Genomic DNA, 14,369 nt, shown 5'->3' on the forward strand with positions numbered 1-14,369 from the left:
TAACCTCAGAGAACATTGTACACTTCTTTCCCTTCTCACATCATACACTATCTTGCTCAGAACCGCTCAGATCACGTGTGTGCTTCTACTCAGTACTGAGTACTGAGTACCCAAGGAGGAGAAAAGGCTCTCTGGCCCAGTTGTATATAGAGACGAGATGATCAGGAATAGAGTTCAGTGGCAGACATTTGTTTAAAGTATGCAAAGCCCTGGATTTGAATCCCCACACACAATATTCATAGTCAACAGTCAACGTTGTTACACAGAGAAACCCTGTCTTGAAAAACCACATACGTACAATATATACATATGTATATATAGTTTGTTTGGGGTTTTAAGTGTATTTGCTCTTGTCCACACATAAGAATCTCATACAGCCACCTCCCGAGCTTCAGGCTAGCCCAGCCTGGCTCAGGAACCATATATATATATATATATATATATATATATATATATATATATGGATTCTTTGAATGAATATGTGCCTGAAGTTATATTTTTTGAGTTGTGAGGTTACAAGATATTCCCTATACACGCAGAATACATTGAGTTTCTTTCAGAGGGCTGAGAGCATGTATGTCTTTAGTTTCAGCACTGCAGAAGCAGAGACAGGCAGGTCTCAGTCCTGATAAATTTGAGTTCGAGGGCAGCCTGCTCTACATTCCAAGCATAGTTCTAGGGTAGCTAAGGCTACACAGTGAGACCTCAGCTCTGTTTCAGAGAGAAATACAGGGAGAACATTAGAGAAAACTAGAACATTATTTATTTTGTGTGCACGAGAGAGAGAGAGAGAGAGAGAGAGAGAGAGAGAGAGAGAGAGAGCCCTCAGAAGCCAAAAGAGGATGTTGGCTCCTTTGGAGCTGGACTTACATTTGTGAACTACCTGATATGCATGCTGGGGTGCAGAACCATCTCTCCTGTCTCCGAATCATAGAATTTTAAAATTACTGGTGACACTAACAACTTACTTCACAACTTGTGTACCGTCTTGTGATATATTTAATAGTAAAAATTAACTTGTGTGGGGGAGCTGGAGAGATGACTCAGCAGTAAAGAGCAATTGTTAGGACCCACAGGGTGGCTCACAATGATCCATACTTCAGTACCAGGGAATCTCTTCTCACCTCCCAAGGCACCAGGCACACATGTATACATGCAAGTGAACTCACTCATACATAGAAAATAAAAATAAACACATCTGTTAGAACCAGAAAGAAAAAAGATCATTATAAAGTAATTTTTTGTTTTATGCCCTTGCTAGTAGGGAATTAAGTCTAAATTATTTTGGTTTCCTCATCTACAAACTTGTAACAACATCTCAGTTTCTTGGGTGGAACACAGGATTTATGGAAGGATCTTGTGAAAGAACTTGCTGTGGAAATCTGTTCAGCAGAAACCACATGGTAACCTCGGCATAGTATTCTTTCACATGCATTTATTTATTCATGAAATCTTAATGTGTAACCTTAGCTGGCCTGGAACTGGCTATTCTCAAACTCATGCACTTCCCCTTTATCTGCCTCTTGAGTGATGGGATTACATGTATGCACCATCACTCCTAGCATTTTGAAAATACTTGAACCATCTTTATGTATTTTAGTACTGCTGCCTGATCCCAAGATCAGGACTGAACTGCACTCCCAGCCTTCAGGTTTCCCATCCTTCTGCGATCTCTCTCTCTCTCTCTCTCTCTCTCTCTCTCTCTCTCTCTCTCTCTCTCTCTGTGTGTGTGTGTGTGTGTGTGTGTGTGCGAGAGAGAGAGAGAGAGAGAGAGAGCGAGAGAGAGAGAGAGAGAGGGTTTCATGTAGCTCAGGTTGTCTCAGAACTTAATGTACAGCTGAGGATGACCTTGAACTTACGATCCTCCTACCTCTGTTTCTCAAGTATTGGGGTCAAGGCATTTTCAACCACACCCTGATAGGATGTTCTCACAATATCTTCCTTTAAAGAGATTTATGCTTTTCTGTGTCATGGGTTTGCGTCTCAGAGACAATCAGTATTGTCATTCTTCAGTTCTACAGAGTAAATCTCGGGGCTGCCTATTTTTCCCTCCCATCATAAAGGCCTTACTGCCAGTATGCCAGGACTCTTATTGTATTACCCTTGAAGTCTCTTTTATTATATTTAATTTAAAAAGATTATTTATTAGATATACAGTATTCTACCAGCATGTATGCTTGCATGCTAGAAGAGGCACCAGATCTCATTATGGATGGTTGTGAGACGCGACGTGGTTGCTGGGAAATTGAACTTAGGACCTCTGGAAGAGCAGGCAGTGCTCTTAATCTCTGAGCCATCTCTCCAGCCTACATTTAATATTCTTAAATATCTTGTTCATTTGTTTTGTATTTTTCTCCTCTGTAATACAGAATGTTTTATTTATTGTTCTGTTACTATCTCTGGAAGCAGATTAAGAATACTGACATTAATGTGTAAAGTTAGAGGATAATAATTTTTGATAGGCACTATGTTCACATTAAAGTGTACAAAAGCAGGTTTAGTGAATGTCTTCCTATGAAGTGTTTCATAGCTTCTCTTTCAATAGGTAACCATTTGCCATTTCTTCACACAAGAATTGTTTTACTTATTTAAAATTTCTCAGTAGAGGCAGGGAGTTAGAGAGATGGCTCAGTTGTTAAGATCATTTTCTGCTGTTCCACTGGGCACTTTTTGGTTCCCAGCAGATACATCAGGAGTCTGAGAAACATCTGTAACTCTCTGACTCCCCTGGGCACCCACACACAACACAAACCCTCCATACTCATAATTTTCTTTTCTTTCTAGCAGGGCATGGGTAACACATGCATGCCTGTAATCTCAGCACTCAGCATGTGGAGGCAGGAGGACCAAGAACTGAAGGCCAGTCTTGGCTATAAGGGACCTTTCCTTGGGGCTCGAGAGATGGCTCAGTGCTTAAGAGCACTGACTGTTCTTCCAGAGGTCCTGAGTTCAATTCACAGAAACCATTTGGTAGCCCACTACCATCTATAAAGAGAGCTGGTGCCCTCTTCTGGGGTATAGGTACGCATGCAGGCAGAATAAATAAATAATTCTTTCTTTCTTTCTTTCTTTTTTTTTTTAAAGAGAGACCCTGTCTCAAAAACCAAAACCAGCGTCTATGCTCCGGGTATGAACTGGTGGTAAGGCACTGCTCTCAAACTGTTTATTGTTTTTTTGAGATAAGGTCTTGCTAGATAGTCCGTGCTGGCCTGGAACTTGTCGTGACCTTCTTGTAAGCGTTGGAGGTTGCACACAAAGGTATCCTGGGAGTACCACAACGTTACTGGAACCGTAGCAGCTTACAGCTCTACTCCAGGAAAGATTCCCCGATGCAAGTGTAACAACTCGACTAAGTCTCCCACCACCAGGCTTTGCATTTTTGCACATTTTGACTCTTCTCGAGAACTCCTTAATAGTCCATAAAAGATTCTGCTAAGTGGGCTGGGAGTGAAGTTCTGTGGTACCGTGCATGCCGAGTATGCTAGGGGCCTTGGGTTCAAACTCCAGCATCGCGAGGGCGGGGTGTGGGAGTTGGGGTGTTTTACAAGTTTGAGTCGGAAGATCGAACTGCTTCCCTACTCTCTTTTCAACAACTCCCGCGGTCTTACAGAAGAAGGAATTTGAGTCCAAAATATCTGCTTCACTGGTAACCGAAGCTACAGAGCGTTGCAGTTGCCATGGTTCCCGGCGCCCGCCGCGTGACGTCAGTCCGCGGCGCAGTTTGATTACGCTATGATTTCCGGCGCCTTTGCGAGCCGGGCCGCGGGGAGGAGAAACTTAGCTATCAGTGTGGCAGGGTCATGAAGAGGAGGCGGTGGCGGGAGAGCGGAGGAGGCGGAGGGGGCGCAAAATTGCGGTAGCCAGCGCTGGGCTGGTGTTTGTGGCCGTGGGAGGGCGAGGGTCCAAGCCCTCGGGCAGCGGCCGGGTCTCTGGGCTGAGCGCGGCTGTGGAGCCGCCGCTCCCGGCCCCCTGGCTCCGCCATGTTCCGCAGGGCACGCCTTAGCGTGAAGCCGAATGTCAGGCCTGGTGGAGGCGCCAGGGGCTCCGCCGCTCCTAATCCCCAGCGTGGACCCGAGGCTCCCAGGCCTCCCGAGCCTGCCACCGAGTCCGCTCCGAAGCCAGCGGAGCCTACAGATGTGCCTGCGCCTGCATTGGCTTCCGGGGGAGCGGAGCCCCAGGAAGAGGCTCCCAGGAGCAGGTATGGTCTTGTAGAACGGGCATGAAGCGGAGTACCTCGTCTGCAGCAAGCCTTTGGCTTGAGCTGGACGAAACCACTCCTAGCTGCAGTTTAATTCCCTGATCAGAAGGTGTGACTATTGATTCTGTCATGATTCTCGAGGAGACCATTTTTTACAGGGATGGGAATTCAGGTTTCACAATTCTGAAGTCACGAATAGGCACACTATCACTAGGAAATTTAATTAATTCTCCTGGAGCACTTTACTCTGAAAGCAGTTTGGGATTTTCATTTTGTGAATATTTATTTTTAAAAGGAGAACACCAATGTTAATGAATTTCTTTTTCTCCCTCCACGCGGTGATGCAGTTGTACTCCAGCGCCTCACGCGTGTCAGGCAAGCGCCCCGTCACTGAGCCACACCTGCAGAATTTGTCAAAAGGGAAGAGACTCAGGTTGCTTATTTTGGTTTGAGTGCGTACTCCTTTATAGTTACTATGTTTTCCGAATTAAGACGCCTCGCTTTGGCGTCAAATACCATATTTGAATGCAGGACTCTACTTCTTAGTTTAAGAATTTCAAGTAGGCTGTCCTCAAGGGAAAATTTATTCCTCTCTTAGATGTCAGTAGTACCTCCTTTGGGGGTAGTATTGTGAGATGAGATATGATTTTATAAACTGTTTTGAACATGACATGGCAGAGTAGTTCCAAATTTATTCATTTCAAAAAAAGTGACGAGAACCAGGTGTAGGTCGCATGCATTTAGTCCTAGCAATCGAGAGGCTGAGGCAGATGGGTCTCTCTGAGTTCGAGGCCAGCCTGGTCTACGTAGTGAGTTGTAGAACAGCCAGGGTTATGTAGACGCCGTCTCAAAATACAAAACAAGGAAAGGCGATGGTACAATGATTGCAGTTTTTATGTTACACAGAGGAAGAAGCCAGTAAACTGCTAATCATGTTGAGTGACAGGGAAATGGTATAAATTATGTTTGCATAGCAACAGTGTTTTTTCTGTGATCTGAGTTGGTGCTGTGTGTTATTTTGATATTTCAATGATTCTCCATATTTCCAAGTTTCTACTTAGAATGAAAATACCAGTGTGGGTCATTACTCAAAGGGGTTTGGAGATTTTTGTTAGTTGTGTAGGAATGCATGATGATTGATAGTTTATAAATTGCCCTTAGGCCATGGTCTTGAGATATCTAGATTATTAACACACACATAAATTTGTTGTTGGTTTTTGTCATTTTTTTTTTTTTTTTAGGCAGGATTTCACTATGTAGCTTTGACTTGCCTGGAACAAAGAGATCCACCGCCTCTGCCTTCTGAGTACTGGGATAAAAAGCATGTGCCACCATGTCCAGCAGTTTTCTTTCTTTTTTTGTGTTTTTTTTTTTTTGTGTTTTTTTTTTTTTTTCGAGACAGGGTTTCTCTGCAGCTTTAGAGCCTGTCCTGGAGCTAGCTCTTGTAGACCAGGCTGGTCTCGAACTCACAGAGATCCGCCTGCCTCTGCCTCCCAAGTGCTAGGATTAAAGGCGTGCGCCACCATCGCCCGGCTTTTTTTTTTTAAGAGAGAATTTTCATGTAGCTCAGGCTGGCCTAGAACTGACTGTACATGAGAAGAAGCCCTTGAATTCCTGATCCCACTGCTTTACCTTCTGAATGCTGAAGTGGCAGACGTGTGCCGCTGTGCCTGGTGCCTGTGGCACTGGTGATGGAAGCCAGGCCTCTGTGCATGCTGACCAAGCACTCAACCAGCTTAGCTACATCCCAAGTCCTTTTTCCTTATCTGATGAGACCATTTTGTTCTGGGTTTTTGCTAGTTGTAGAAACCAACAGTATGCATTTAACGTAGAAAATGCCAATGGTGGACGTGTTACATTGTTTTAAGGGTCACACGTTTTGCTGAACCCTAGGGCTTTGTGTATATTAGGCAAACAATCTACCATTGAGTTTTATCTATCTTCAGCTTTAAGAAAAGAGTTTATATTAAAAGTCTTTTTAGAGAGATTATACCAGAGGTTAAGGTAGCTTCAACTTTATATAGAAGTAATGATAAGATAAAAATAGACTTAAAATCTTGATTTATATCCACCCTCTAAAATCAACCAGTCAGTCAGTCAGTCAGTCAGTCTGTCTGTCTGTCTGTCTATCTGTCTGTCTATCTATCTATCTGCATTAGTGTTTTGCTTGTATGAATGTATGTCTATGTAAGGGTATCAGATCCCTTAGAACTGGAGTTACAGACAGTTGTGAGCTGCCATGTGGGTGCTGGGAATTGAGTCAGGGTCCTCTGGAAGAGCAGCCAGTGCTCTTGACCAATGAGCCATCTCTCAAGTCCCTATACCCCCTTTTTAACATTAAGTGAGTGTACTTATTTATGGAGTATGATGTGTTATTTCGGTATGTATTTGGAATGTGTCCTGGTATGGTAAATCATGTTAAAAGTTTATTATTTCTTTGTATTGATCATTCCAGATCTTTTCTATATCAATCTTGTGATAAAAATTGTCAACCATAGTTATCCTGCCTGCTATACTGCGTTACTAGAAGTAGATGTTAATGCTATTCAACTGCACCTCTGGTTTCTTTCTCTCTTTTTTTGCTTTTTGAGACAGGGTTTCTCTGTGACTCTCTGTCCTGGAACTCTCTGTAGAACAGGCTGGGCTTGAACTCAGAGATCTGCCTGCCTCTGTGATGTGACTGAAGGTGTACACCACTGTGTCCGGAATTTTGCTTTTAAGAAATTTTGTGCATGTGGTGTTTGCCTTTGTGCACCATTTGCATGCCTGGTGCTCATGGAAACTAGACGAGGATGTCAAGATTCCCTGGAACTGGAGCTACAGACAGTTGTGAGCTACATCTGGGTTCTGGGGATTGAACCCAAGCAGCCAGTGCTCTTAATCTTGAGTCGTGAGGTCAGCTCATTTCTGAGAGACTTATATCTGATCTGTACCATAGTCAATATGACTAGATCTTTTTTTTCTCCTGTTTTTTGAGCTAGGGTCTCATGTAGCCTAAGCTAGCCTCAACCCGTATGTTGCTAAGGATGATCGTAAACTTTTCTGATCCTTCTGCTTCCACTTCTTCAGTAATGCGATTACAGACATGTAGCAAAACAAAAATGTCCAAACCTCTCAGCTGTATATTTATTCAAATTTGCTAATTAAGCCTGTTCTGTGTCTTAGCTGGTGTTGTTTCCTGCTCAGCATGTTATTAATGTTTTATGTTGGGCTTAGGGATTGAAGTTTGAAAAAGGTTAACTGAAACAGACTTCCTTAGAATTTACATACACCAAAACTATTATTTTATTTAGGTTTTGTCTTTTAAAGATTGTGTGTATGTGTGTGAGTGTGTGTGTGAATGTCACATGTGTGCAGGTGTCCATGGAGGACAGAAAGTGTGGGATCTATGGAGCTAGAGTTGCAGGTGTTTGTGCGCCACTTGATGTCAGTGCTGGGAACTGTTCTGGTCCTGTGGAGGAGTAAAAGTACATTTAACCCTCTCAGCAGCCCTGCTTTGTTCCGAGATAGTCTCACCTGGTAGATAGCTCAAGCTGCTTCGCTTCAGACTCTTGGCAGTCTGTCTACCTCAGCTTCCGTTTGCTGGGAATAATGTGCGAGCTCTCACATCCGGCTAAGAAAGTTTTAAACAAGTGATTTATTGCAACTCTGCTGTAATCAACATAAATCTGAGAAGTCATGGTTTTATGCATTTTTTTTCTGTTTAATGAGACCTTACTGTTTGAAAACTAGCATAAGATTCATGATGTCCACTCTTTCTTTTGTATTTCAATAGTGATGCAAGGGCTGGTGATGAAAATAATGTTGGAGAGTCCAGCAAACCGTCCTCTATGGCTTCTCAGAGAAGAAAGCGAGTGCCAAGCACTTCTAGTCTTGCGAAGCCTACTGTCAGTGTTCCTTCACAGTGTCAACCCTTGTCTGCAGTTAACCACGATGCTCCGCAGCCCAGCCCTGCTCCAGCTAAAGAGAAGCCCCCCTGTTCAGATAGATACCGAATATACAAGGCCCAGAAACTGAGAGAGATGCTGAAAGAAGAGTTGAGAAAAGAGAAGGTAAGTTGAAGAAACGCGAAATTTAGATGCTGCCTGCTAGATTTCTATATTTAGCTTTAGAAGAAAAAGAAGTATGTGTTGAAATGGATGGGAAAATAATACCAGATAATGACTCGTGTGTAACATAACATCTTGTGTAATACAAAGTAATAGAGTGGTATATTATTTGTGTTTTCATAAATAAAGCTTGCCCAAAGATGAGAGGACAAAGCAGCCATAATAGTCAGCTACGCAGCCAGGCAACGGTGGCACACACCTTTAATCCCAGGACTCGGAGACAGAGGGATCTCTATGAGTTCAAGGCCAACGTGGGCTACACAAGATTGAATCTGTGTAAAGGAGAAACAGTGCTCACACAAAGGTGATCCCAGCATTTGGGATCCCATGCCTTTAATCCAAGCATTAGGGAGGTGGAGACAGGAGTGATATGGCTGGACAGAAAGAGGACTGTAAAGGGGAAGAGACAGGGACTCAGTGGAGTATGGAGTCTGAGGATTCATGGAGATAGAATCTTGCCTTTTGGGTCTGAATTTTTGGCAGAGGTAAAAGGTCTCTAGTGATTGGCTGCTTTGCTTGTCTGATCTTAAAGTTGAACCCCAGTATCTGTCTCTGGGTTTTTATTATTTGTGCTTCAAAGTAAACCTGTGAATTTACTTTTTTTTCAACTGATAGACTTTATTATTACTATATTAATTTTCAGGGTTTTTTTGGGGGGCAGTTGCGACGATCTTTAACTCAATGTGTAACTTGAGTTAGCGATCTTTTAACTCACTCTGTAGTCAAGATCATCCTACTGACCCAGCCATCCATATCTTGTGTCATCACATTTTTCAGTCATTTTGTAATTATTTTATTCATTTAAATTTTTCACTAGTTTTGGTGATAGTAAAAAATAAGTTTTTTATGAACATGCAGATAGATACACAAGCATATGAAAATAGTTTTCATAAAAATGTCTAAGCGATGTGGAGTAATTTGAATTAAAATAAGTATAATCAAGCAAATGTGAATGTTTTAAATTGAACTATGGTCAAAAAACTTACGCAGTGCATATAATAAGAGTGTGTCCCTTTTAATCAGGCACGGTATACAGTGGAACAGTAATAAAGCTGGCTTTGGAGTTAGAAACATAGGCTTCATCCCTTATTAGCAGTGTGATGTTGGGCGGCTTAGTTTTTTTTGTATCTCTATTTCTCCTTCTCTGTAAAATACTACCATTAATGATACTAAAATCTCACTGGAGGATTTTGAAGATTTATTATTAATGCATTTGAGCTAATGTGTTTTAGTGTTTAGAAAGTAGTGAACAACAAATGTCAGCTATTTTAGCTAATTACAGAACGCCTCATTTTGGTAGTGTTGGGGATTGAACTCAGTACCTCATATGTGCGAGGCAGGTGCTTTAACGCTGAGCCACATTCCTAGCTCCTATAAACAGAATTGTATATGCTGAGCTTTTTATCTAGTGCCAATTTCTTGGATTTTTTTCTTTTATTTATTTGTTTATATATTTTGATGTATATGAACGCTCTATCTGCATGTATGACTTTATGTCGGAAGAGGGCACCAGATCTCACTATAGATGGTTGTGAGCCACCATGTGGTTGTTGGGAATTTTGAACTTAAGACCTCTGGAAGAGCAGTCAGTGCTCTTAACCGCTGAGCCATCTCCCCAGCTCCCAACTTCTTGTATTTTAAAAACTGTTAAGAGGTGACTCATCTTCGAGAAACTTTTATCCGTGCTCTCTTAGATATGTTAACTGTCTTCAGAATGCCTCTCCATCTTAACTGTTGCTGTGAAGCCCATAGTAAAATATCTTTAATTAAGATAGGGGTTTGGAGAGGTGGTTCACTGGTTAAAAGTGCTTGCTGTAAGATCTTGAATCCCAACACCTATGTAACAAGTTGGGCATCCCACAAATGGCTGTAATCTCACCTCTGAGACGGGCTGGGATCACTGGGTCTTGCTGACTTCTACTCTAGCTAAGATGTAAGCCCTTGTCTCAAAAGACTTAAGTAGAGAGTGATATAGGGCGACACGCACTGGCCTTTTCTGGCCTCCATGGGGCATGGACACATTTACCCATGCTCACACATGGGTGCATACACACAAGTCAAATTACATCATCATAAAACATCTATAATAAAACCTCTAATTCTGCTTTATTTTAAAATGCTACTAAGGAAAAAGCAAAACTACTAAGGATATTGTATACTACAACAACATTCAGGTTATAAATGATTTCTTAAAATTAGGTATAGTTATAATAACATTAAAGTACTTTAAGTCATTGGGTTGTGTATTTGAGTTTAGTGTATCTGAAATTATTTTGTTTATAAAATCTCTGTATATAGAAACAATGGAAAACCAAGTTTGCTACAAATGAAAGCCAGAGGCCACCAGATCGTTCAAAAATGACCATGAGAGACTTCATATATTACCTGCCAGATAACAATCCAATGACGTAAGTAAAATTTATTTATGCTTTAATTTCATTGGGTATATAGTGATATGGCACTTTTAGAGTACAGTTTCATGTTTTTTAGAAGCTTGTTGATAAAATAAAATTTCTAACAAAATGAGTAGAGATACATTTTTCTCCTGGGGTACCGAGGTCTAAGCTGATGCATGTGTGGTACTCACAGTCATGCTCTATCAAGTGACTACTTTCTGGGATGATATTAATGCCCTTCCTTTACCTCCAAGATGAAAAGGGGCTCCTTTATTGTTTTCATTATCAGGATAGAGTGTAACCTCTATTTCTTATGGACTGTATTTCTATAGAAAGGAATCTTTAGTTTTTATGTCCTATACATTAGTAACGGTATGATTTGCGTAACAAGTCTTTCATGAACAAAGCTTTAATTCTTTAAATAAAGTTAGCCTGAGATAGACGGTAGAAATCCTGGAAATCTGCTCGTTGTGATTTTGGTGGTGTAGGATATGGAATTAGCGTATTTCTTCAGTATAAGCATCTTTTACGTTCACCCAGTCTTTGTTAGCCTCATTGAAGGAAGGGCAAGAAACATAAGTTTGAGTTTGACACCTTTCCATTGGAGATGAGCCACCCCTACGTTGCTTCATTTCCTAGAGCTGAGAGCCTCTCTTCACTAAAGAATTAGGGGGTAAAAACATTTCTGATTTAGGCCCCAGCAGATATTAGTACTTGATGAGTTTTTGGCCAAAAAATTCTTCCTATTTATTTATTTATCTATCTATTTATTTAGGTTGGAATGTGTGCTGGGAATCGAGTTCGTTCTCAGCCTTCACTGAGCTCATTTCCCAGGCACAGGGATAAATGATTGCTGAACATTTTAATGAGATGTTTTAGTATATTGTATTAAAAGTAGAGGGGCTGGAGAGATGGCTCAGTGGTTAAGAGCACTGACTGCTCTTCCAGAGGACCTGGGTTCATTTCCCATTGTCTACATGACAGCTCACAACTGTCTGTAACTCCAGCTCCAGTGAACCCGACACCCATGATAAAACAGTAATGCACATAAAATAAAAAGAAAACATAAAAATAGAAGCTAAGATATTTTTTGGTTATAGATATAATTGATATAATTATAAATATAATTCTGTAGATAGAATTGATAAAAATATCAATTTATTTAAAAGTATTCTTTTATTTGCACTTAACAGTTCTTCAGTGGAACAAGAAAAGAAACCCGAAAAATCCTTGGCTCCTACTCCGGCAAGAGAGTGAGCATCTTATCTTATTCTTTTACATATGTTGTTTAGGTGCCGTTCTGTTGTTGCTGGGCACCAAATTGGGACCACGCACAGGTGCCTCACCACTGAGTTACACCCACCGTTGGAAACACTTTTAAAATAAAGTCTAATGTTCTTCCTTCCTTTTTCCCCCTCTCTTTTTCCTTCCTTCTTTCCCTTCTCTCTCTCTCCCTTCCCCTTCACCTCCCCTTCCTCTCTTCCTTTTTTTTCTTGCAGGTGCGGTGTGTTGTGTGTTTATACATGTGTGTCTTGCATCGGCACATGTACTTGTCTTACTCAGTTACTCTTGATTGAGGCAAGGTCTCTTGCTGTTTTTGACTTGTCTATCTAGTCAGCTTATCATCGAAATTCCTTGTCTGTGATTTTTGAATGCTGCCTGCTAGGCCTGTCTATCTTTACATGGGTCTTGAGGATTCAAACTCAACTCCTCATGCTTTTGGATAAATAGTTCATCCATTGAACACCCCTACCCCCAGCCTCAAATGAATCTTTCTGTTGTACTATTTACTTGATTGGCTCCTGAAAATAGACTCATTTAAGAATAGAAGCTATTAGGGTAGCCAAGGCTAATAGAGAAACACTGTCTCAAAAAGGAAAAAAGAAAGAAAAAAAAGAAATACAGAAGCTGTAGCTGGTCATGGTAACTCATGTGTCTAACCTTAGTCCTTGAGAGGCTGAGGCAGGAGGATCTCAAGTTCAAGGCCAGTGTGGACTACTGATGTGTGACATTCCTGGAGAGATATGAATAAATGTCTACTTGTCCCAGGTAAGGGGCTGGCGACAGACCCATAAGGATACCAGCTTGGTGAACCAATGAATTTTATGGGTGTTCATTGTCAGGAATATGAGTGAGAGGTTACTCACTGGAGTGAGTATAAGTTATTTCAAAGACAGCTGCATCATCAGAGCCCAACCCAGCTTGGGCGATGACTCATGAAAGCTGAGAACCTGGCACTCTGCACAGCCTGAAGGCAGTTCAACAGGTTGGAGAGTGTCTTTTAGACATCACAGCTCCATTGGTCCACTCTCTTCTAGGTTGCTTGGCTTATCCAAGAGGGTTCCTCAGAGTCTTTACTGCTTATATGCACTTGGAGAGGGAAGGTCAGTTTTAGGTACTTCCTGAAGCCTTTGAGTTGTTAGCTACTGAGCTTAACAAGCTTCTCTAGGAACATGCCAAGTCTTAAGCTTCTCATCCACTGAGAAGGTTCTATAGGAAATTGCCACACAGCAGGTACATAGGGAGAACCTGTCTCAAACACACACACACATTCTTTCATAATGAAAGGGTTATAGTATTTGTGTAATATATCTGTAGTTGACTGATACTATGATTTACTTGTGCCTATGTGTATATCTGAGTGCCATAGCTTGTGGAGGTCATAGGACAGCCTGAGGATCAGTCTTCTCCTTCTAACATTTGGGTTCCGTGTATTGGACACAGGTTGTCAGGCTTGGCAACAAGTGCATTTCTTTATCAGCTGAGCCATCTTATCTCACTGGCCTCACGAGTTTTATATTAAAGGTGTTCAAATTGGGAATTATGAGACAGTGTTTCACTATGTAACCTTGGCTAGTTTAGAACTTGCTATGTAGATCGTGCTGGGCCCTGAACTTACAGAGATCAGCTCTGACTCTGAGTGCTAGGACTAAAGGCCTGCACTACTATGCCCAGCAAATGGAGTTGTTTGTTGTAGAAAAACAGTAGCTTTAAGTAGTAAAAACCTCAAATGAGGTGCTGGAGAGATGGCTCAGAGGTTAATAGCTCTGACTGTTCTTCCAGAGGTCCTGGGTTCAATTCCCAGCAACCATGTGTTGGCTCACAGCCATCTGTAATGAGATCTGGTGCTCTCTTCTGGTGTGCAGACATATATATGAAGGGGGAACAGTGCTCACACAATCAATCAATCAATCAATCAATAAATGCTTTTAAAACGTTCAAAAGGAGCAAAGGGAATGTAGACAGAAGTCTTCCCACCTTTGTTTCTTCATGGTTTAAAAGTCTGTGGTTCTCCCCCTCCCCCACAAAGCAACAAATGTAACAATTACAACAACACATTTTTTTTATAACATGCATTTATTGTGTGTGTGCAGTGTGTATTTGTGTATGCCCTGGTGAGTGTGGAAGTGAGAAGATAGTTTGTGGGAGTCAGTGTGTGTTCTGGAGACTGAAGTCAGGTTGTCAGGCTTTGTAAACGTGTCTTAACCCACTGAGCCATCTCATCAGCTCACTGATTTTTAAATATATCATTCCAGATTTATAATTTATGTGTACTTAATAAAATATTAAGCTGACATTGTAGTGGAAAGTAAGATTTGAATTCACCTTTTGAAAAACTAAGTTATAATTGGGTAGGAGCAAGAAGTTCTGGGCTTTTGCACCGTA

The 14,369-nt window shown here is 41.4% G+C and overlaps 1 protein-coding gene across 1 annotated transcript in view; it reads left to right on the forward strand.

Annotated features, from left to right (window-relative positions):
* Window positions 1–3,770: 3,770 nt before the first annotated feature.
* Window positions 3,771–14,369, forward strand: part of Bdp1 (B double prime 1, subunit of RNA polymerase III transcription initiation factor IIIB) — a 105,073-nt gene continuing 94,474 nt past the window's right edge. Inside the window, exons 1-4 of the mRNA XM_042054683.1 lie at window positions 3,771–4,198; window positions 7,974–8,250; window positions 10,606–10,715; window positions 11,897–11,956. Coding sequence (XP_041910617.1) covers window positions 3,981–4,198; window positions 7,974–8,250; window positions 10,606–10,715; window positions 11,897–11,956 — 665 coding nt within the window. The 5' untranslated portion in view covers window positions 3,771–3,980. The remainder of the gene's footprint in view (window positions 4,199–7,973; window positions 8,251–10,605; window positions 10,716–11,896; window positions 11,957–14,369) is intronic.

The sequence above is a fragment of the Arvicola amphibius genome, chromosome 3 (genome assembly GCF_903992535.2).
Source record: "Arvicola amphibius chromosome 3, mArvAmp1.2, whole genome shotgun sequence".
Lineage (NCBI taxonomy): Eukaryota > Metazoa > Chordata > Mammalia > Rodentia > Cricetidae > Arvicola > Arvicola amphibius.